We start from the raw sequence: 24,414 nt of genomic DNA, 5'->3' as shown, positions 1-24,414 counted from the left end.
GACACGCAGCGCCGTGCAGCAGCTCCGGTCCCCGGCAACCCCGGGCCGCCGCCGCGCCCGCAGCCCGCGAGCCGCCCCTCAGCACCCGCAGCCGGGGCCGCGGCCGCCCCGTCCGGACCCGGGCCCCTCACCTCGGCCGGGGCGCACGCAGCCCCGCTCCCGGCGGCGCGGAGCGGAGCGGTGCTCGCGTGTGGAAGCAGCGGCTGCGGGCGGACCTGGAAGCGGATGAGCGGCCGCGGCGGGTTCCGGCGGAAGGGGCCGGGCGCGGCGCTGGCTGGCGGAGTTTCCGCGCCTTCGCCTGGGTGGCGGGGCGGCCGGCTGCGCTCGGGGAGCTGCGCCCGCCCGTGCCCCGCTCCGCCTCGGGCCATGCTGCTGCCGTCCGACGTGGCCCGGCTGGTGCTGGGTGAGTGAGCCGGGGAGGGAAGGAGCGAGGGATGGGTGAAGTGCGGAAGCCCGGCCGTGCTGGGAAGGTTCTGCCGGGCATTGTCAGCCGCCCGAGGCGCGGCGGGATACAGAGCCGGCTTCGCCCTTGACCCTCGGCAGCATCTCTTGGTCCCCCCCAGCCTGGATTTGTCGCTGCCCGGGCGTATCCCGGGCCCGGCAGCCCCCGGGCTGGCCCCCGCCGCCCTCCGGCCCGGCCTGTGTCGGGCAGCGAACGCAGCTCGCTCCTGAGAGATTCGGGTCCTGAGGGACCAGGCCGCTCCCCGGCCGTGCCTTGGGCTCGGGTTCTTCACGAGTCCAAGGAAACGTGGTGGTCTCCGGTGCCCATCTGCAGACTGAGAGCTGCTGAGCGGCGCTTAATCAGTTCCTGATTACAGGAGGAGTTCAAGGGTGGCCAGAAATCCCAGGGAAGGCTGCGATAAGGGTCAGATGGTTTTTCTTTCCGGCCATATTTCCCCCACCTTTGAGGGTGCACTAAAAGTTTAGGCGTGGTGAGTCTGTGAAAAGCACAGCGTAAGCGTGTTCAGGACATCGGCAGCAGACAGGGAATTTTTCAAACGACTTTATGCTTTGCATTATTTGGATACTGCGAAAGGTGAGAACAAATGGATGGCAAGCAAAAATATGAGCCACATATTTAAGTCCCACACATAAATACCTATTGGCACAGGTTGCCAAGATTTCCTGGCAGCTTGCCCTGTGAGATTCAGTTTTCAGTTGTTCATAATTTTTTTGAATCCAAAGCCATTAAAGCTGAATCTCTTTTTCAGTGTTCCTCCAGCACAATTTATTTTTAAATACTACCTGAAATGTTCCTTGCTATTGTCTTGAGAAAAAAGGCTAGTAAGAGATGCAGGGTTTTTTATTACTGTGAAGTAATAGAGGATTTTTAGAAACTCCATTTGCTGTAAAAGAAGATTTGAAATCATACAAGGAGATCTCTCACTGCACTCTTCCAAACAAAACTGGTGAAGTTGCAAGTTTCCAGGTGGAATGCTTATCTTGTGTGCGTACCAGGGACTTGCAGACGTAGTACACAACCTTGGCAACATCCTGTGCGCTGAGGATGTTCTGTCCTATCTTGTGTCTGTTGTGGTGTGAAGCACATATTATGTCTGGAAAACCTCTGAGCAGCCTAAGGTTGTAGAACAGGATATTCCTTGTAACTATTTCTGTTGTCTAATAGGGATTCCTCTTCTCTGAGGCATCTGTGAATTTCAGCATATAAACAGACTTCCCGGTGCAGCTCTTCCACCTTTCTCCCCCAACCTCCTTCCAAAAATCTTTCTGGTGCTGTGAAAGTTGATGAATATTTGTTTAAAAAACAAAACTAAAATGATAAGCTGAGCTCACACATGGAAAAATGCATGAGAACATTTATCTTTTCCTAATTGATAGAGTGAATGTGTACTATGAGTGACATTCCTTTAGAACAAAATATTGGATAATTTCTGTATGTCCAAAACATACGGCAAGTTTTGTGCCTTTAATTTGATTTTGGTGACCTTAGGGACCACATACTCTTATGTCATTATACAGTGTGTGCACAAGCAGTTTGGGTTAGCTGCACAGGCATTTTTAGCCTTTGGAATGTTTTATTACCAAGAAATTGGTGTATGTAAAACGTGTCTGTACGTGAGCATTCAGTCATCCCTTGCGGTACTGTAGTAGTAGGTTCAAGAAGGAAAAATTGCAACTTTTTGAGTAAATGTTCAGGTGAATTTGATTTTAAGAGCAGTCATACTAGCACAGATCAGAGCTCCACCTAGCCTAAAAGCCCATCTTCCAGCCTGGACAACAGTGGGATATAATCATATAATATAATATTTTGCCAGAAATATGCTTTCAGCTTCCAGCGATTTGTGGCTTGAAAATTTTCTAGAAAAATGTATTTGAAAAATTAATCAGGACAGTCCTTTCCACAGGCACTCCTAATGTTTTCTGTCAGATAGGCCTGCTCACACATAGTGATTAAATTCGCAGTGGTTTTTCCCAAAGTATTTAACTTTCAAGTTTGCCTACCTGTTGAAGACCTGAACGAGGGCTTGCATGTTGCAAATACGATTTGTGCTCTTCAGCTTATACTCGGATCTGCTGAAAGACATTTGTCTTCATTTAAACATAAAGGCCACATTTTTCTGCAGGCATTCATGAACTGAGGTGGACCATCTTGGGGGTCCATTGAAATAGATAATGTGTATATATATATCCTGCATTGCATAACTAGGCACATGTTTTATGCTTTCTTTAAAACATTCCATGTTAAGCTCTGCTAAGAGCAAGAAAGAAGAAACATTTTCTTTGTGGTTCTTTGCTCTAGAATCCTCCATTCAGATTGGTCTATTTCTATGTCTTAGTGTTTAAGGTGTTTGAAGATTAAAGCAGGTTTAAAAAGTTTGATTAAAGCAGAACATATTTGATGAGGAATGGAATTTTGGAAAAGAAAACTTTGTCAGTACATTTCCATTTCCTGTGGCGGTAACTACTGAGTCTTAGGGTGTGTATGGAGCACAAGCTGCATGTAATACATCTATCCTGAATGAAAATTACTGTGAGGGGAAAAAACCTTTTTCTGTTATTAATGTTTGTACAATGCCTGTATTTTTAATAAATGTTACGTACTGTGTCAGCAGCTGTACAGGTTTTACCTCTTTGGAAACAGTACAATGTGTGGATAATTACTGTTACATAGCAATGAATTTTACTAACAAAATATTGTAGATTTCCATTGAAGTATCAAATAGGGTGGTTCAGCCCATATGAGGGTTTGTCAGCCTTCTGAGCCAAGAACTTTTATTTTCTTGTCTGTACTAAAGATAAACCAAAATTTGTTCATATTGCATATTTCACTTCCAGTCTTGAATACTTTGTAAGTACAGTGTAATTCCAATATATATTTTTTGCTCTCAGTTTTAACTGTTAAATATCTTGTAGGAACATGTATTGTCAAAATAACTTCACTTTCTTTTTGTTACACAGAAATTTTTATCTGATTATTCCAACACTGTATGCAGCTTTGATACCTATTGAGCAGAAGTAATGAATAAAATCCAAAATTTTCCATCTGATTTGTTGCAGGCTATTTGCAACAGGAAAATCTTCAAGCTACCTGCCACCAATTTATTCTGGAAAGCTCAGATTTGAAAGAATATGCAGAGCACTGTACAGAAGATGGTTTTATTCCAGCCTGCTTGCTGGTGAGTTTGTATTTGCACAGCAGAAAGTTACATTATCTTGCACTTATGGAAAAGAATATTGGGGATTTCTCAGTGTAGCAATTACTTCTCAAATGCTGCTTAAAATGTGTGGTTAGGTCGTCCCCTGTGCTTTTTGGGTTGTTTGGTTTTTCGTTTGATTTGCTGGGCGTTTTTAGCAAACACCCCTGTGATATTAGCAGTTACTCAGTTTCTAGTATTTAATCTTGCTAAGAAACATTTAAGTGGGAAATATGCAAATTGTTTTCAGTGTATTATGCTTAGTCTGCCCTATAGCTTTGAGGTTGATTTACGGAAGGGTGTTGTCACAAGGGTTTTATTGATTTCAGGGCTGCTTTTGTAATTTACTGAAGATGGCTTTCCTATTCTAGACATGGGAGCCAATAATGTTTCATTTCAGGTACATATGAAATATTTAGGTAAGGCACTTAAGATTTATCTGAATCTACCAAATTTTATTGACAAAAATTATGTTCAGCTTCCTCTCTGTTCAGTATCATCTGTATTGTTCTGGGTGATGGGTGGAATTTTGGGTGTGCATGAACAGTGTGTAGCCACATCTGTAGATATGTGTGTAGAGCTAGAGCGTAATTAGATAGTTCGCCTTTTTAACATATATACAAAATGGGATTTTCACTATACTGTATAAATTACAGGGTTTAGGTATTGCTATGTATCAATCTTTTAGTGTTTATGTATGTGTCTTCTTCATGTTTTCTGTTTCATTCTTCTAGAATATTAGTTAATTTCATGGTCTGGGATTTTGTCCACAGTATTCAAAATGCGTAGAAGTGTTTTCTGAGATCCAAGGTGCACCTTCTTGATGCACCTATTCAAAACAAACTTTGGAACTTATTTTATTTGCAGGTGTTTAGTCATCTGTTCTTTGGTGGTAGGGAGTTGAGAACCAACCTGTGGCCAGCAAAAATTAAAAAACCCAAATGTAAATAGATTATTCCGATTAATAAAGCTTTTTAATTGTCATCCTTTTTTCAGTAGAAACATTTTTCCTGTTACTCACAGGAAAGTGATATCATAGTATCTAAGACAAAATTCTTTCTGCAGCTCAAATACTTGCAATAAAGGGCTGTATTTGTCATGTCTTGTAGAGTTCCCACTAGTGAACAAGACAGCAACAAATGATAGTGTCTTTGTGTCACTTAAAATAACAGGACAAGTAAACATGATAAGAAAGTTAATTCTGTGTGACTGTTAAAAATTTTGTTTCAGACAGGTTCTCTTCATGTTCGCATCTTAGTGCATGTTGTTTTCCAGCATGATGCATACTCATTAGTTTGTTACAGCTGTTCGTCATCTAATTTTCGTGGTTTTATTCCATAATAACAAAGGTGAGTGAAGGTCAGACAGCTCTGACTGCTGTACCAGTGTTGGACATTGAGATCAAGCATTTCAGATTTTGGGTACATTATAGCATTTTGTTCCACTGATTACTCTCTACCAAGTACAGTTCTTTGTGCTGAAGGTCAGCATGGTGTAGACTTCTAAACAACTCCTTAAATATGATGTGATACAGCAGATGAAGTAGAAGTTACTAGTGAAGATTCTAAGATCAGTGTTTTTTCTTTTCCAGTCACTGTGTGGAAAAAACTTGACAACTATTCTTAATGAGTACGTAGCCATGAAAACAAAAGGTAAGCCTTCAGGATGCAGTGGTGTTTTATTTATCTGTTGTGGGCTCCTTGTGGAAGAGGTATATGGTCTTAGAGTAATCCCCCTTTTAGGCTACAATTTGAAGGTTACCATATTACACAGGCAGCAGCCACTGTATCTAGTGAGCAAAAGTAATTGATTATCTTAGTTTGCATATGCCAGCAGATATTTTCACTTCAAATGTGAGCGTTTTTATATCTCAAAAGCATATAGATATAATAGTGTGCAAAATGTATTAGTTTATGCCTGTAAAATTATACTGTTTATTGTTGATACTATCAATAGATGAGGGAGGTGCTTATCTCTCTCTGCTGACCAGCAATAGAATGTGAGAAAATGGAATGCTGTGTCAGGGGAAGTTCAGATTGGACCTTTGGAAAAGGTTCTTCACTGAAAGGGTGGTTAGTCGCAGGAACAGGCTACCCCACCGAAGTGGTCATGGCACTGAGCCCCGCCAGAGTTCAAGGAGAGTCTGGACAATGCTTCTAGTCCCAAGGTTTAGAGTTAGGAGTCCTGAGAGGAGCAGGGAGTTGGACTCAATCATCCTTATGGATCTCTTCCAACCTGAGGTATTCTGATTCTGTGAAATAATCAGGAGGAGTTCTATGGTATGAAATATTTCTTGTCTTGTTTTTAAGACTAACTAAAATAGTTTCAGAATTACTTAATATTTTGTATGACTGTTGTAAGACAGAGTTAGAACATTTGTTGGTTTTGAATGTTGCCAAATCTTACAGGTTTTTGATATGTGTTGTATGATCGTATTTTAGTGGTGCTTGGTTTTAAAATTTGCAATTTAAGACATGTAATATATGGAACATTTCTGAACATTTTTTCCTTTCACACTAGGTTTGATAGAAGTGGTAACTAAGACACATGCTTCCTTCAAAATGTTTTGTACTTGGCACCTTGAAAAACTTAGTAAATTGAACTGTTTACTTATCTTTTCCATCACACTTTTAATGTTCTGTGCTTCAAAAGACCAAATGTTTTTGTCTGTTTGGGTAACATTATAAAATAAACTATTACTTTTAAAGGCCTGTCTGCCAGGTTATAATTTTCAAAGGCACAAAAGTGACTTGGGGATATGAATGCCATTTCCAGAAGTGAGTTGGGGGGGTTGGCATGTGTTAGGTTAGCATGTGTCTTGGTTTGAGACAAATTTGGAAGGAAATGTCTGAAATGAATGTCCCTCTGTTAGAAGGCAGATTTCAGCAGCCTCTCCTCCACTGGGTTCGAAAAGAAATTCCTCAGAGGAAAGTAAAAAAACCCTATTTATTTAACACGGAAAGTGCACGCAGGCACAGAAAAAGAACAGTGTTAGCTAATAAAACCTCTCGCTGTGGAGAAGAAACCTGGGTAGATTCAAAGTCCTTTGTGGGTGTGGCTCTCTCCTCTCTGGAGCTGGGGTTCAGCGTGGGACCCTCTGGGCCATGGTGTAAGGGCTCCCGGTGGTGTTCTGGTGTTGCTGAACAGTCCAGAAGAGAAAAAGAAGAAGCCAAAGTCCCAGGAAACTCCTTGCTCCAGCTACAAACAAGAAGCTAGCTAAAAATAAAGAGAATGCAACCCTCTTCCCTGCTGCAGAGAGCTGAGGAAAAAGCAGGAAGGTGCTTTCCTCCTCTCTGTAGCAGCCAGGAACTCAGGGGAGTGTGTGTGTCCTTGAGCACAACCTGCTCTGAAAAATTCGCCTGGCTTCTCTCCCGCCTCTCCTGAGAAACAGCTTAAAGACACAGGAAGGCACAGGATTCATGTCTGGCATAGGGCAGGCGATAGGCAATGCAGTAGCATGCAGTCACCCCAGGACACGTGTTTGCTGAGGAGTCAACACCATGTGCAAATTCCACTGAGAATTATAATCATTAATGTATTTGCTTGAGTTTCATCTGAGCTTCTAAAACTGAGGACTGTATCCATATCAATCAAAATTCTTTAAATTAGGAGTTACGGCTCTCTAATTAATAGAATATTAAGAAGGCAGCTAGACGCCTAAAATTAGGTGATGTCTGAAACACTTGATAGTAATGATTTTGCTTGTGAATTTACTTTTTTCTTAACATATATCAGTTTTGGGTATCAATTTTTTTTATGGTTCATTTTTAGAAACAACAAATGAAGTTCCAGCGATGATGTCATCTCTGTGGAAAAAATTAGACTATACACTTTCTCAGATCAGGTAATGTAGTTCTAAAATAAAAAAGTAACATTTCTCTGTGAGTCTCTATGTTGATCAGCTCCCCTTATCATTGTATGAGAATGGTTTAGCTCTCTTGTTTCCTCTTGAGAGACAGTGAGAAAGATGGGTATGTGAGAGTTGATAGTTGAGCAGACATTTGAAGGTTTTAAGGTGGGACTGGCAGATAAGGAGGGCATTGGTGCACGCACATGGCCTTCCTGTAATAAAACAGTATACTATGAGTCTTTACAATCTTACACCTTTGTGGTTACTTGATCAAAAACAAAACAGTAAGCTTCATTTCAAGGATCTGTGACCATTGTTGGAAAGAATAAAAGTACCCATCAGTGGATTTTTTTGAAGGAATGTGTGGTTAGGACCAGACTGACATTAACCATGTGATCGGTACTGTCACACTGTAGCTGAGTGCTTTCATTATGCTCCATTAATTTATGTCACTTGCTTTATTTTTTAGGAGCATGCAGAATTCAGATTTCAGATTTTCTTCTAATCAGAGGAGTAAGTAACTGAGTCAATTCCATGGGATTTTATGTTAAAATTACCTGTTTTGGCAAAAGGTAGGGGGCATCTCCAGCCGTCAGTAGTGTGTGTCTGTTGTCTTCAGTGTGATCTGTGGATTACTGTAATGATCAGGAAAGGAAAATAAGAAAAGCTGAGCTTTTTGCAAAGGGCTTAAGTTCTCTATATAACATTTTCTCTGCTGAAAACTTTTTGGAAGTTTACATGGTTAAAAGGTTTAAAAAGTGCTGCTTCACTTCTGAAGCTGTCAACTCAACTTAATTTGTGGTTCATAGAGGAGCTAAAAACATAGCCAGTCTAATTATAATGCAGTTGAGTTTCTGTAGAAGGGGAACATAAAAATGTTATAATCTTGTAGCACTTGTTATGCATCCAAACATGTATCCAACCAAAATATGAAAACATACTTGTTCTGTCTAGAGTTTTTCTTTCATTACAAAAGCTGGAAATGGACTCTCAAAATTGTTTCAGTTAAAAATAATTTTTTCTCTGTAGTATTTTTACTGAGTAATCTGTATAAGAAAAGAGAATGTGAGATATAAATAGTGGTTGTTCTCGGATGAGATTCGCTGGATTGGGTGGTGTTCTGTTTAAATTTGTCAGATTTCATTTGAATATCAGCAACCTTTTAAAATTCTTTTATCATATATTTTCATCTTGTCTTTATTTCCAGTACGTACAAGAAGTGGAATTGCAGAAATGAAAAGACAGAGAATGCTTCAGCAGTCAGCTCCTGTAAACTCAGGATTGTTGTCAATAGCCCATCAGTCAGGGCCACAGAATTCCTCTGCTGTTGTACCTCCTCAAGTACTTCACAGGCCAACAATAAATCAAAGCATGCCACAGACAAGACTGAATACACTTTTTGTGAACCAGTCACAAACTCAAGAAAACAAGATCAACAGTAAGTTGCAAAAAATTTTAAACCTTTTTTTCTGTGAAAAATCTGTGGCTATAGATGGAAGTTTTCTAAAATCAGGGCTAATTGTCTTCCACCAAAAAGTTCCAGAAAATTCATGCTTTGTTCCCCTAGCTCTCCAGACTGGTTCAGGTGATTAAAAGAAAATAAGTGCCCAAAAGAGAGGTGGCTCTTGCATATTTGCTTCCCAATGTGAGTTCAGAGATCAGAAGTGCATTAATTTGTGGTTATTCTGTTCTGTGTTCTCACTCTCGCCCAAATAACCTGTTTTGTCGGATAGGGATGATCCACATTAAGTGGATGTTTATTTCAGGATATATTTAAAAGGAACAGTCCTCATTTTCATGATAGTACCAAATTATTTTGTATGACTTTCCAGGAACTGATTGGAACATAGTCAGTAATGTGTAGATCTCGCAGTGCTTTAACAGTGCCACTGGAAAAAGTATTGGCATCATGACTTCTTTTTTTGTTTCCCTCTATGAAGCAGGAGGTCTCATACACATTCAGGTTCCAACATCACAAGAACGAAAGCTTCATTCAAACTTGCTTTCTCCGGGAAGGCGAAAAAGGTAAACAGGGATGTGGTTTTGGTTTTGTTTTTTTTTTTTTAAATTGTTTAGAAATTATACAGTGTTCTAACCTTTAGTATAAATTTTCTTAAATGGTGGAATGTTTCAAGTATAAGATCCACTGAGGGGGGCCAGTGTGCAATGTTTCACAAAGGAAAGGAAAGTCAAAGATCTTAACATTAGACTGATAGGAGGCTACTCATGCTTCTTCGTGTTCAGTATTTCTTTACACTACTCCAGTATTAGACATAGGCAAAAATCATGGAGCTGAGACTTGGTATTCCTTCCAAAATGTCCTTTTCAATTATGAAAATTCTTGATACTGATAAAAATATGCATTTAACTTTGCCAAACTATTGACTTGAGTAAATTTTGTCTGAAAAAATACTAATATTTGCACTAGAAGTTGTGTAAAAAACTGTTCTTACACTGGTTTTGCATTTCTTATTCTCTGATTCAAATGTCCTTTTTTTGCCAAGTCTTTCCTATTCCTTCATGATTTTTCTTAAGTGATTTTAGTGCCACTGCTGATTGGTGTTTTCAGAAGAGCCTACACTGTGGTCTCATATAAAAACATTACATTTCCTATTAATCATCTAAATTCTTATGGAACCTAACATTTGGTTTCTTCTTTGAAAACAACTGCTCCTTGAGAGGTCTTTGTTTTCAGTGGTGATGCCCAAATCTGATTTTGAGTTGCCGTTAATTAGGATCCATTAACTGGTACTGCCAGTTAAAGTAGCGGAGGAGCAGTAAATACTGAGTAGTGGGCATGGAATTCAGCTTGCCATTGTGCTGTTTACCCACAGTCTCTATATTTGTAACTTCTGTGAAGTCAGGCACAGTAGATGCATAAAAGTTAATAAAACAAGTACCAACTTTTACTGCATTTTCAGTATGTTGTTAATTTTCTGGTGATAAAGATCTTTTGTTTGCTAAGAAGGGAGAGAAGCACTTGATTTACTCCCCATTAGATCTACTGTTTGCAATTTTCTCATAAACTACATCATAAATTTCCTGGAATGTTTCAGTGAATCTCAGAAGAGGAAGAGCATTCCAACATCTGGACCTCTTTCAGCAGCTAGAAGTTCTCAAGACTCTGATGAAGCAGTAATAGAAAAAGAAAGTGAGCCCCTAGAAGAATTAATTGATGGTAACTTCCCAGTGAGTATATGCCTACAGAAGGTATTTACATTTAAGAAACAAATACTAGTTTTTAACATGTTGTTCATCTTGGTTATTACAGAAATTACCTTTAGAAGATAAATGTATTGATTCATATTTGAGCTAGCTCTTGTGTGTCAATAAATTTGACATGGCTATGTAGAGTTTTTTCTTGGTTTATTTGCTTTGCTGAGATACCTGTAGGCTGACAGAATACAGTAATTCTTTAGAGAATGGAAACCAGAAGGCACAAAAAGCCTTGCTGTACTTCAGGAGAGTAGACGTACAGGAATGTTTTGGGTTGGTTTTCATAGCAAAGTCGTGCAGTCACAGGTGACTCTCTGTTATAAAAGTCTTCTCTCTTTGAATTGATTTTTAAATTAGTTTTACCAGTCAGTCAGAAATTAATGCTCCTTTTCTAGTGAAGTTAAAAATAGAAATCTGACTACTTCAAAACTGTTTTCCAGCAACTGGTTATTGAAAATGCCAGAGAAAAAATCTTGAGCAACAAATCTCTTCAGGAGAAGCTCGCTGAAAACATTAACAAAATCCTGGGGAGGTAATAAAAGGAACCTCTAAACTTCATATGTATCTTTATTTGATTTGTTTTTGAGTTTTGAACTAATGACTTACGTGTTGCAGTGATGGCAGTGTTGCTCAGGCCCCTAAACAGACAGAGAGTGGTCCTACGGAACAGGAGACTTCAATTGATGAAATCCTTGGACTTCAGGTAGGTGTGGATTGCCCTGTTCACATTGTTTTTAAGACCAGGCATGTGAGAATGATCAGTTATGGCAACTATGCTGAACCTCTGACATCTGAGGATATTATTTCCTTTCTCCATCCTTGCTTTTTATTGGTTTCTGTTTGCCAGTGCAGCTGAGCCTCCCTGGTGCTCCCCTCTGTGCAGGGGCAGCTCCGCAGCTTCCCTTGCAGAGGTGTGAAGTCTGACCTTGTGTGGTGCTGGGCAGGTTTGAGGAGCTGAGCTGACAGGACACTGATGTTCTGCAGGAGCTCATTCTGTGCCAGTTCAGCATTCTGAATTCATTCCCAGTGCCTGTCCAAGGCAGCATAAGTATTCAGCAGGGTCGAAAACCAAGGGAATGGGATTGGTTCTGGCAGTAATTAGCTGGTAACCTTACACTCAGACTGGATTTGAGAACACTTTCCCAGGCACCAGCTGCCTGCTTGTCACTCAGTCTTTCGTACCAGTGATTGCCTACCAGCTTCTGACTGGGGATCTAATCAATAGCCTTAGAGAAGAAAAAAGGATTTATAATATCTTGCTGTCTCCAAATATGTTTAATCTGATCTGATGTTGTGATTTGCTCAAATATAAGCATGGATCATTTAGTATAGCAAGAGAAATTAATTTTGGAACCTAAATAATGATGTTTTTTCTTCAAATTCAGTATTTTCTTGCTTTTGGAGAAAATGTGCATTCTGCTTCTGCAAACTAAACATAACTGTAGTGTTCTCCCTTCATACTTCTACAAGCCTCAAGCTGGCAATCACAGAATTAAAAAGGACTTTTAATGAGGGAAATTACAGTCTTCACAGCCCTCATGAAAAGGACAGGAGAGTAGAGGCAGTTCCCTGTTTATGAAGTAGAGGTGTCAGTAAGTGCTGTTCTTCTGTTGCTTGGTGATTTTAGGTCACTTGTGGTCAAAATACAGAGCTAAAAGGCTGTATTCCATTTTTCTGGGCAGAAATAAAGCAGCTTCTTGGTTTGGTTGGAGTAGCTGAGACAAAATCAAGGATATGACATGGAATATCCACCCTTAAAACCACCATATCAAAAGTTGTACAGTGCTTAGAGGGTCTCTGGAAAGGCAGGAGAAACTTTGTATTTAAGCACTTGAGTATGTACTGGATCTCCTACTAATTTTGTTCCTGGGCTGCCATGGTACAAGTCAGCTTGAAACAAGAACCTTAGAGCTGTCCCATAGCTGTGCTTTCCAAATGCCTTCCACAAAAAAGTAGTTGGAGGTTCCGTTATAGAACATGTAATGGGAATATGAAATAAAACTTCATTTGGTTAGTGTTGGCTTCTAGATATATTCTAACCTAAGAAATTAGGGTTAATTTGAGGATTTTTTTTTTTTTTACCAGTGGTTTGCTTGTGCAGGCTCACAGCATCCATACCACGTGCATTAGTTTCCTGTGTAGCCTGAGATTTAGTCCTCCTTTTTGGTTAGTGCTGGCCATTGTGTGGAGAATACTCCAATACACACGTGGTGGGGGCAATGTCTGACAGACACGTTTGGGTTTTGGAGAACCTTATTTCTTAAACTTCAATCACTAAGATTTTTTAACAGATGTTCAATTTGTGGCAGAAATGTTCCCCAGCATTAGTCTTTACATTTCTGTGCTGAGCAGAAGTAATAGTACTAAAAACAATCTGAAAAGAAAACAATTCTTTGTTTTTCTTTTTAGGTTATGGAAGTAAGTGGTTAACAGTTCTGGTTTTCATGTCTTTTTTCAGGGTGAAATTCATATGTCAGAAGAGGCTATCCAGGACATTCTGGAACAGACAGAATCAGACCCAGCTTTCCAGGCTCTCTTTGACTGGTTTGATTATGGTAGGCTACATTGTACTCAGCTGTGCTGTTACTCTAAAGCATCCTGAGTGATGAGCTTTCCCAAGCATTGCTTGATGACGCAAAGTAATTCAGCAGGCCTCTGCAAGAGAAATGGCACTGGTAGCCCTCAATACAGAATTAGATTCTTAGATACATTTATACACAGCTATAAAGTACAGCATTTTCCTGTGGCTGATACTCTGGGTTTGTGTTGGCTCAGTGATTCTTTTATTGCTGTTAGTTTAGACTCTCTAGATCTAAAGGATGATAGTTTATACTTGTTTGCTCTTGTAAAATTTTCTGTTTGTCTGATCAGGGATATCCTCACATTAACCATAAGGAGATTTTTACACTATGGTTCATTTAAAATGTAGTGATGACATGTATGTGTAAAATGACATATTTAACCTTTCTTCATCCTTTATTTTGAAAATAGGAAAGAGCAAGGTAAACAAGAACTTACCTGCTGGTATTTCTGGTCGGAATGGAGTAGAAAACGAAATCCTGGTGGGTGAGGATAGCCTGGAAACATTTGAAAGTTCTTTAGGAACAGAAGAAACTAACAGATGTAGGTTTTTTATTTTTTCTCTAAGATTTCTCTGTTAACTTTTCATTATGAAAGTATTTTCAGACAATTTGTACCTTTCAAAATTTTTGTTTTTCACTGGTAATATCCGTGTGGACATTTACATTGCATGAACATATAAACACACGTGGTCTGCTAGAGAGTTTCAGTCTATTAAATTTAACAGTAGCCCCATCTGTGTATTTAAAAGTTGTACTTGATAAGCTCCTTAATGCAACCAGACTCAATATATATAAATGGATACTTTGCAGTATCCATTGTGGAACACACAAAGAGAATATTTTACTTCTGACCATATTAATCTTCTCTCTCTATGCTGTAATGTATCTGCTGAGTAATAGACAAAAAGAGCCTTACTCTGGACAAAAGGGATGTTAGTCTGTTTTACCATTCTTAACAACAGTCCACAAGTAGCAGGTATTTAGTGAAAGTATATGAGAGATAGAACCAAGAGGTTTTTATCATGAGGTGGTTTTTGTGCTTCTGGAAATCTGATGCTGTGACCTGAGCTATTTACATGTTAAGTGTGTACTTATCAGTAGCTTACAAACTGATTTTCCAGATTATCTAGTGTATGTAACTGTATTTTATATATATATATTCCACTCAACTTGAATGTAAGGATGAGTAACATTATTCCTGCTTAGTTTCATGTGAAACAGTTGAACTGATATTATTGAACTGATAAGTTATTTCTAAAACGCTGTAAAAGGATCATCTGTTCTAATGATTATGGAACTAGTTTATTTTATGTTTTACAGGTGATAATTCTAGAGAACTACTATCCTGTAAAGGTTTTCAATTAGGAGAAGCATCATGTGCCTTGAAGACCAGCATTAATGATGATGATATGGCTAAGAAAAATGCAGCCAGTGAACAGCTGCATGGAAATTGTAGACCAAGGAAGCAGCCTGAAGTGCTTACAACCATTACCCCTGAACATATTGGAGAGCTTGAAATTGCTTTTGACTCTGTGCCTGGTTTGACTGAACCTAACAAGAGACAGAGTTCTGATAGCAAATGTAATGAACACTGTGCAGATACTTACATTACAAAAGAGTCATCTGCTTTAGTATCTGAAAGTGAGAGTGCTATGGAAATTGAAAAAGGCCCACCAAGTCCTAGTTCTCAAATTAGTCCTAATTTAGAATTTGTTCATTCTGGTACTCCACAGATCCCTTTGATTTCAGTGGCAGAGGATACTGAAAACAAAACTGATTCCAGAAGTAAATGCCCATTATCACCAGATACATCACTGTCTGAAAAAGCACTTCCTGGAAGCCCTTCTGATGGGAGCCCTGGCCACAGTGCACTGCTGAGAAAAAACAACTCATCCACTTCTAGCCCATCAGCAGATGCAGGAAAAGAACAGACTGTAACCAGTGACCCAGCTGCCTTGCCTGGAGTTTCACAGGAGAGCTCCAGCCACCCCTCTAACCAGCAGGACCAGAGCATACGGGCAGACTGTGCAGCGAGATCTGCAGTGGACATCGCAGATCTTGACAAAACGGAGTTGCAGCTTGAAGTTGTTGATACTTCTAATAAAAACTCTAATGATCAGCATACACTTGATAAGCCTTGTAAGAAAGATTTTAACCTTCCTTCAGGACTGTCAAACACAGAGGGTACACAAGGGGACATGCAAGAACCTTCATCTTCTACAAAAGTAGACACTGATAATTTATATTTCTCCTCTGGTGCTAATGCATGTACAGAAATTTCTGTAGTATCCACTGAAAACAATCTTACTACCTCTGAAATATGCCACTCTCCTCTCCCTGAAACTGCATCCTCAACAGATGAGTCAGGTACTGAGGCCAAAAGTATAAGCAGTGTATCTTCTAGTAGTCAACCAATGGATGTTGATCCTTCTAATATAATGTCCCTCAAGATCATCATCAGTGATGATCCGTTTATTGCATCAGACACGGAGTTAAATAATGCTGTTTCCAGCATCACAGGAGAAAATTTGCCTACTATAATATTGTCATCTCCAGCCAAATCCCCAACCAAAACTGCAGGCCTGCCCAAATGTCTGACGTCAGAAGAAACAGAAAAAACTGTGGATTCAGCTCTGTCAGAGCAGAATCTTCTTGTGCTTAGACCTAAAGATCCTGTGGTCACCTCCGTTAACACTCAGAATGAAGACTGCACTGGTTTTTCAGTTGCAGGTTCAACTCATCTTACCAGTGAAGGGGGATTTATACAGCTGATGCCAACCACAAACACAGCTTTTGGGAATTCAAGCAACCTTTACATAGCCACCTGTATGACTGATCCAGCAGCCTTGGGCGCAGCTGTAACACCATCAAATGTAGTTGTACTGCCTGGCAGTTCTATGCCACTGGCTTCCCAAGCTCCAGCTGTTCAGCAGTTGCGGACTCCTCCCAGATCCAGCAATACATTTCCAGCAAACCAGACTGTCTCCCCAAACTTCCCACAAGGTAATCTCTTTATTAAAAAATTACTGAAAATGTGGTGTTTATACAGTGGTTTTGTTCTGTTTCTTTTCCCTAAGTGCATTCAAAGTAAACCATTTTTAAACTGCTCAGTCTGCCACTTGAAACTATCCAGGAGTTACCTTTTTTTAGTGTATTAGTTGCTAGTAGAAATGCAATAAAACTAGCAAAAGTCATTGACCAGTCTGCTTTGAAAAAAAGTCATCATATTTCAGAAGCTAAAATTATATCATTTTAGCAGCATTAGGTTTAGGAAGCATATTTTGGTTTACACTGGAAAGGATTCCACTACTTTGGCTAAATAAAACAGGTTTTTATTTTAATATGATTCCTGTTATAAATGGAATACTTTGTGTTACATGTATACATATTTAGTTTAGATATCTGGGTAGATATATCTAGTCCTTCCCAAATTACTTCCTTGGTTTTGTTTCATTTTTTAAGAACTAGTCTGCACTAGAAATACTTTTAAGTAAATACGAAAGTATAACATTATTTCTTTGCATGAGCTAAAATCTGGCACAAGCATTTTTATTACTACAGCAATAAAATTTTGAGCGCTGTTTGAAATGTTAAAACCAGCTATAAAACAGCTTTCTTGCAAACTAAAAACTTTTTGCAGTTACCTTTGAATCTGTGTGTAGTCGTTTTGTTGAGGTCAGAGACCAGTGCAAGGTCTTAGAATGACAGCCTTTGCTGTCATTAGGATTTCTTTATGCAACTGTTACCTTCAATGCTTTTTTCATAGAGAGAGGAACAGTTCTTTCACTTTTGAAAATCTTCTTCCACTTTTCAATTACTGTGCTGGGATAGTTTCCATATTTTATAATTCCCATATATCTAGCAGCTAAATAAGCTATTTAATGTTACTTTTACTGTTTTTTTTAAGTCATTTTGATTCAAGGTTTAAACCTTGAATTAAAGGTTTATCATACTTGAAGCTTTATTTTGAGCTACCTCTTACAAAGGAAAACAGACTTCAACTAAAGAATTCCTTATAAACTAAAAGTAACACTGCCACTCACCCTGTTTTCTAGTAGTGAACGATAGCAAGGACAGTGAAGCTTTTCTGAAAATCCAGAGCTTTTCTTGCCGCAGGTTTGACTGCACATAATTTTAAAAAATCCTGTCTTGAAGCTTTTCTTTTATTGAAGTATTTTTAGTTTCTGTACAATCTTAACTCTTTGGTATTTTTTAGGTTCTGCTATTATAATTGCGTCTCCGGTGCAGCCAGTTTTGCAAGGAATGGTGGGAATGATACCTCTCTCTGTAGTAGGACAAAACGGAAATACGTTCTCAGCACCTGCCTGCCAGGTAGCATATCCCAAATAAAGATTTTCAGAATTAAAGCTGGAGTGATAAGAAGTGTTTTGGTAAATTGTAATAGAATATTTCGATTCTTTCAAGGTTCTTCATATGCCTGTGGCTAATCCGGTGTGCAACGGAAGTGTCCCAAAGCTTCCCATCCCTCCCAAATCACAAAAGATTCCTGGAGCAAGAAACAAAACTAATACAGGTACCTGCCTTGCATTCTGGAGAGGGCCAGAAGAAAAGCAGGGAGTTCTAAGGACACGTCAGTTCTAAGTAAAAAAGTTTTATAAAAACCTCTACTTCTGTTCTTGGCAACTGCTGGGCTAGCTTGAGAGAGGTCTGTACCTGCAGTTAGTGACTGTTGTTTGCTCAGTTTACAAAGAACTTCCAGCATATAACATAATTCCAGTTTTATTATCAAGCTTATTTCCAAAATTCAATGCTTCAAGGCTCTCATGCAGTTTTAAAAGTTTGCTTTTCTTTATGTTTCTGGTTATTTTTCATCTTGTTGGTTTTAAGTCGTTTACTGCTGCCATTGGAACCAAGCCACATAGTAATGAAGATATTAGAAGAGTCAGCAGTTCCAAAAATTTATTGAGGAAAAATATTTAATAGAAGTGTTGCATGTTTATATAAAAAATGCACTCTGCTACCTGTTTTCCTTTTGCCCTTTCAGGTATATGCTTCTGTATATTCTTTTCATTGAGACCTTGCTTCTTTAAATAGTTAATTGTAACAACACTGGAGTTATGTTCATTTCTTGGTGTTGGAAAGGGGTAAACAAAAATAATTGAAAATAGAAACACTGAATTATAAGGACACCTTGTGCTTTAGCCTATCTTCCTTTTTTAAAAAGAGTAGGCTTACATGTAAAACTGAAAATAGAATAAAATTTCAAATTAAGGTAAGAGCATGGATTGTATAGTAGTTTGCATTCTGGCTTGCTGATGGATAACTGAGACTTCCCTGTGTTATTTCTCTTCTACTTGGAAATTCCCACTGTGCATTTTTGAGTTTCGTCTTGCCAGGGCTATGTATTATCTAAGTGTAGACAGTGAGATTCTTGTTTGTTCTTAGTTGGGGACCTTTGCTAGTACACTAATTTGTAAACTTTAAAGTTACAAGATATTGCAGAGTTTGTTGCTGGGTCTTTCTTTATTGGTTCTCTGTCAGGTGAAATGTTATTGTACTAATTGTGAAATTATTTTCCTGTCATTCATTAAAACCTCATTTGTTGTTCCAGGAAAACTGGTACCAAATGTAGCTGAGCCTTTGAACCATACAAATCCTCGAACACAGAGGTCAGTAGTGCTAGGTATTGAAACTTGCTTTCTTTTTCCTGTCACGAATCTCTTCATTCAGTATTGGTGAAGAGAGCAGCTTTTTTTAATAGTGGCATAAACAGTACCCCCTTTCCTGCTGCCTGTCTGCTAGGAATATTGAAACCAGCTGGGACTGGTGCAGCCTCTGCTAGAATTGTCTTGTTACTGTTCTTCTGTTAATTTTGTATGGCTTTGTCTTCATTTTGTCTTGTCTCAATTGTCAAATAAAAATTGTTTGAGCGGAGTCTAAGCTAGGAGAATTGCCTCTTAGATTTACTGGGAGATTTAAATGTCTAAAACCTTTGCTTTTTCTTTTCAGATGAGTGGTACCCAAGGTTTTGTAGTGTAGCATCATTGCCTCTACCATTCTCTGATCCAAATCAAATAGAGTTTATTAGATTGGGTTCTGCATCTACGTTTCAGTTGTGTGGATTAGAACACTGCTTGGTCATTTAAAAAGTGAGAACTGAATGCAAAATGGCAAGGACAACAGCATGCTAACTTTGTATTGGTGAACATAATTTCTAATGGGGGTAGGTACTAGTTTTCTGTTGGGCAAATGAGAGCAGGAAGCAAGGCTCCAGTAGTAACTCTCCTTACTGTTAATGGACTTCCTAAACAGAAGGATGTTGGAATGAGCAAAAGAGTGTAGGAGGAGATCAGAAGTTCATTGAAATATTAGAGGCGAAATGATCTTTTATTGTAAAAATAGCACATACTTTAAAAAACCCCATACCTATTCAGAACTCACTTTAAATGTTGGGAAAGTGGAGATAAAACAGGAACATGAAAGTCAGTTTATGAAAAAGTCCAAACCCTATATCAAGTTATACCATATACATGCATGCAAAAAGTACTGATTTTTTAAAAACCACAGAAGCAAGATCTTGGATAATACCACTTCAACAATTCAGCTTTCTGTTAACTTTAATTTATCTCTAAATGTATGTTTTGCAAAGAGGTGTAATTTCTTATTTCCGCTTTCTACCCTCTGTCTCATCTCAAATTTCGTGCAAGTAAAACAAACTGCTACAACTCAGACCTTTTCTACCATTTCAGAGGTACCGAAGTTAGCATCCCAAAAACCTGACTTTTCCTCCTAGAAGTCATAGGGGTTTATCTGCAGGGAGGCAGTTCTTACAGGCATAGATGAATGATGCTGAAGCTTCTCTTGGAAATGCAGCATAAGCCAGGCAGAGGGCACAGAGACAGCAGTGGTATGAGCTGACAGAGCAGAAGCATTTTTCTTTCCACATCACTACAGTTCAGTGACGGCTTTTTGACTTGAATGGGGCTCATTGTCAGGTGGAGACCACGCCCCAGGGAGTTTGTCTTGCTCAGTATCCCGCCACCCACAGCAAATGCGTAGGGAAGAGTACAAGGCACACTCATGATTATGTTGTCCAAAATATTCTGGCAGCCTCTTAGGAATTGAAGCTCCAAGGACTTCCAGAGCCATAAGTAGTATTCTGGGATGGACTGTCCTGTGATGAATGCACTTAGTTTCTTTTTGAAGTCAAGTAAACTACCACCATCCACAAATATCCCAAGGCATATTTGCAATGTCCAGACCTCCTTGTTGTGTTATTTGATGCCCCTAGTTTGTCTACTGGAAGGTACAGCGGATAGTTTCCTTTTTGCGGGCCTTCTTCACAGAGCTTTGCTGCATTTCCTCTCAGTGATCTCTCTTTCCAGACTGAAAATCCCCAGTCCACCTAATTGTTCAGTGTACAGACTCTGTTTCATACCGTTTGGCCAAAAAAGCCGCCTCTGAGCTTTCTGCAGTTGTCATTCCTTACTCTTGGTCTTTGCCTATAGATACTTATATTTTAGGATGGAGAGAGCCTTTTTGAGGGATGGGTGGGGACTTCCAGCCAGATGAAATTAACTTGTCTCGTAAGAAAATGTCGATGAAATGTTTTTATCTCGTTTTCAGGACTGGAAACTGGGACAAGCTTACCAGTGCAGAGCTAGGAAGGAAGGTGGAAGAGAACTTACCTGTTGTACCAGCAGAGAGCACAAGCTCAAATTCAAGACAGAGTGAGAGTCACAGGAGAGTGCTTTGCTTTGATAACGTCCTATCCACTCCAGGAGTGAACACCCAAATTCAGACTGCCAAGAGTTCATCCCAGAAAGAAAGAAACGAAAACCCTTTATTTGCTGTTGACTCTGCATCCTCCTCTGCTAAGGCACAGGTACCAAAGAGAGAGAAAGACAAAACATTGCCCAGAATTCTGTGTAAGCCAGAAGTTGGTAGCAACAGAAGCGCAGCTGCAAAGGAGCCACAGCCCGAGCGGAAAGTGACAACTGCAGGGCTTTCATTAGATCCCTTCCACAAGACGACAGCAAACAAAGAAAATGAGTTACTACGGGACACGGATGAAAAGCAGAAGAACCAGGACACTGCCAAACTCTCAAACGGCCAACAAAGTGTTGCCTTGTGGAATGAGAAGACAGTTCCTTCAGTACAAGAGCTCAGTAAGAAGCAGGGGTCGCTGTCGAATGGGGCTGGCAGTGGCAAATCATCGGTGTCTGTTTCTTTGTCCTCGAAGGAGGCAAAGCGAGAACCTGCTAAAGCTTCCAGCCAAGGCCTTGGCCTGTCCAGCCCGTTCAGTAAACAGTGTGTGGAGATGCTGCAAGACATCCAGTGGCAAAGCCCCACTGGAAAGACAGTCGAAAACGGAGAGCTGCCAGTACCCCGGACACCGTCTGGAGTTGGGGACAGGCACACGGATGACACTACGGACAGCGTCCGCACGCCGACCTGCCGGCGCTTCAACGAGGACAGCACCACCCCCCGCATCATGGTGCCCCCCGCCACGCCAGACCTGCCCGCCTGCAGCCCGGCCAGCGAGACGGGCAGCGAGAACAGCGTCAGCATGGCTGCCCACACCCTCATGATCCTGTCACGGGCGGCCATCGCAAGGACTAGCACTGCCACCCCCCTCAAGGACAACACCCAGCAGTTCAGGGCTCTGAGGAGCACCGTAAAGAAAAGGAAACTGGAGGACTTGAATGAGGGGGAGAGAAATTCTCGTTCTGCAAATAGAAGAGACCTGCAAAGCTCTCCAACCCCATCAAAAAAAAAGAAAATAAAGGCAAGTATAAACACCTGCTTCTTTACTACTTGTAATGGAATGGTTCAGAGATGCTAGTGCAAATCCCTGACATCCTATTAGCCAGTTTTTCCAACTTTGCCTCTTGAGCATACTCTGAACTAAGTTTCCTTGAGATTGGTTTAGTTTTCAGATACACACAAGTAACTTCTACTAACTCTAAATATGCACCTATGAAAATTACATAATTTCTACTAAAATATGAATGAGTTTCTAAATTCTACCTAAGTTTCTAGGTGGAATGTAGGAATTAGGCCAAACTCAAAGTAGGCCTTATTAGAATTGAGGCTGTTCTTGCGTCTTTATCACCATGAGTGATAGTCCCAGTCTGTAGTGTGCAGCACTATGCCTTTGACTTGAGGATTTAAGGGCAGAGAGCCAGGGTGTGAGACACAAAAAGGTGTCCTTTGGATGTAAATGGATGTAATTGCCAAAAGGGAGTATAACTTTGTAATTCCCATACTTAGTTCTAGCATGCTGCTGAAAAACGCTCCCTTCTGTGAAGGGGGGGCACGTGGCAGTATCTGAGTTCTAGGGGAGAGTTGTGCAGGAATGGCTACAAGGTGGATGGAAGGATGAGGAAGAAAGGAGTACTTTCAGGCTCTTCAGTTCCCCCAGGTTCTTTGTATTTAACACAGTTGTTACTTTCCTCTCCTACAGAAAAAGAAGCTCCCGAATTCTTTTCCAGCAGGAATGGATGTGGACAAGTTCTTGTTGTCTTTGCATTATGATGAATGAACAAAAAGAAGTTGAAGTGGGACTGTCTGAAGCTCAGTGGAGCAGTGCTGAGGTTTTGCATGGGAAGAGAAGTTAACTCTAAAGGGCGAGTTGCACTTTCAGTGCACTGAAGTTTCACTTTATAGCAAAGTCGTGCTGTTTCTGAAGCAGGTTGCGAAGTGTAAATATCATTGAGTCGGTATATGTTTATTTTTGAAAAAGCACTTGCAGAATTATAGAGCCATTTAAATTGCAAAATTGTAAATTTGTATAAATGAAATGTAAGAAAGATTGTACATTTCCTGTTAGATCACGTTGTCTGTGTTCTGCTGCTTTCTCTACTTAGCCCTCCGAACGGCTCAGCCACTGAAAAGCTGGTGTTTGTCACTCACCGCTCTAAGACATGGGCAGCCACCCTGCCCACTTCTCATTGTCTTGTTGAATCTGAAAGGGACTTAAATCTTCAGTTCTACCTGGCTTGTACTCACACTCTCTCATCTCATAACTGTCAAAGCCATGTTTTAAGGCTTTAAACAAAATAAGAAAAATACCAATAGCTAAACATAAAAACCTCCAAAAGCATTTCTCATCTGGTGAAGCTTTTCGCAGCCAGTCTTTCAGACAAGAACTTTCATTTGGACTTGCCACCTCTGTTTACAGTATTTGCTACATCAGATGTCGTTCAAATGCAAAAGCTGTTTTCAAGCAATGTACTTTTGTGGGGTCATACCTCAGTATGAATACTTCAGCTTAAGCAACAGCTAAACAAGAATTACAGGGTGTTCTATTGCAAAAGTCAACTCCCTCACCTTTCATTTGTACTGCTGAGAAGTTTGTTACTATCTAGCTCTTACATTTTTAGCCAGACATGGAAAAATTTGCATCTGATTTTTCTGCTTTAACACAGACCTTGTCATAGCTATTATTATACAAACTCTCTCCAAAAGGGGTGCAGGAGAAGCTCAGCCTACATTTTACCGAATGAGCACACCTTGCTCCAAAACTGCAGAATTTTCTCTACTGGTATTTCTTCCTTTGTTCTCAAATTGTTGAAGTCTTAAAAAAAGAAAAAATTGCAAGTTTTCTTGTAAGAGATCTGTACAGCAACAGGGCAATGTTTCAGATAGAATACAAGGATTCCTAAGGAACCAAGATTATGCAGTAGATGTTTATATTAAACCCATCCAATAACTAAATACTGCATAGCATTTACAGCTTGAATAAATATTTTTGTTTTAATAAAAATTGTGTGTCTTGGTTAATGTTTTTAAGTCCACTAAGCAGCTTTGCTGGTACTGAAGAGACAAGTCCTGTTGGTCAGTTGTTTTTTTAAGACAGAGTCCAGTATCAAACACTAAGTTCTAATAGCAGTTGTCAGAGGGGCTGGGACAGGCAAGCATAAAAATTGTCTTAAGCATAAAATGCTTAATAGTGATGGTGACATTTAAAAATAATTTGCTGTTTGAGACCTAATGTAGCTCTTGCCTGGAACAGCCATTACCCACCCTAATCTTTCAGCTCAGGCACTCTGGTACTGCCAAAGATGTGAATTATCTGTTCACTTTCGTAGGAAAAAAAGTATCTTCAGTACCAAGCTGCTCTCATACAGCAACGATTTTTAGGAGA

The 24,414-nt window shown here is 39.9% G+C and overlaps 1 protein-coding gene across 3 annotated transcripts; it reads left to right on the top strand.

Annotated features, from left to right (window-relative positions):
• Nucleotides 1-287: 287 nt before the first annotated feature.
• On the top strand, nt 288-24,392 carry NPAT (nuclear protein, coactivator of histone transcription). 3 transcript variants are annotated; one of them, XM_082278337.1, is made up of 18 exons: nt 288-403; nt 3,520-3,638; nt 5,248-5,308; nt 7,428-7,500; nt 7,976-8,019; nt 8,714-8,944; nt 9,450-9,531; nt 10,563-10,695; nt 11,163-11,254; nt 11,338-11,425; nt 13,181-13,277; nt 13,714-13,845; nt 14,625-16,307; nt 17,521-17,636; nt 17,730-17,838; nt 18,877-18,934; nt 20,892-22,053; nt 22,732-24,392. In XM_082278337.1, the coding sequence occupies exons 1-18, from the start codon at nt 367-369 to the stop codon at nt 22,807-22,809; spliced, it is 4,395 nt and encodes a 1,464-aa protein (XP_082134463.1). In that variant the 5' UTR covers nt 288-366; the 3' UTR covers nt 22,810-24,392. The 3 variants fall into 3 exon arrangements, with proteins under 3 accessions (XP_082134463.1, XP_082134462.1, XP_082134464.1); XM_082278336.1 differs by having other exon boundaries at nt 9,447-9,531; XM_082278338.1 differs by lacking the exons at nt 288-403; nt 3,520-3,638; nt 5,248-5,308 and having other exon boundaries at nt 7,470-7,500; nt 7,976-8,078; nt 9,447-9,531.
• Nucleotides 24,393-24,414: the final 22 nt, after the last annotated feature.

The sequence above is a fragment of the Coloeus monedula genome (genome assembly GCF_965178545.1).
Source record: "Coloeus monedula genome assembly, chromosome: 3".
Classification (NCBI taxonomy): domain Eukaryota; kingdom Metazoa; phylum Chordata; class Aves; order Passeriformes; family Corvidae; genus Coloeus; species Coloeus monedula.
The sequence above is the reverse complement of the archived record's forward strand: the minus strand, read 5'-3'. Positions and strand labels throughout refer to the sequence as shown.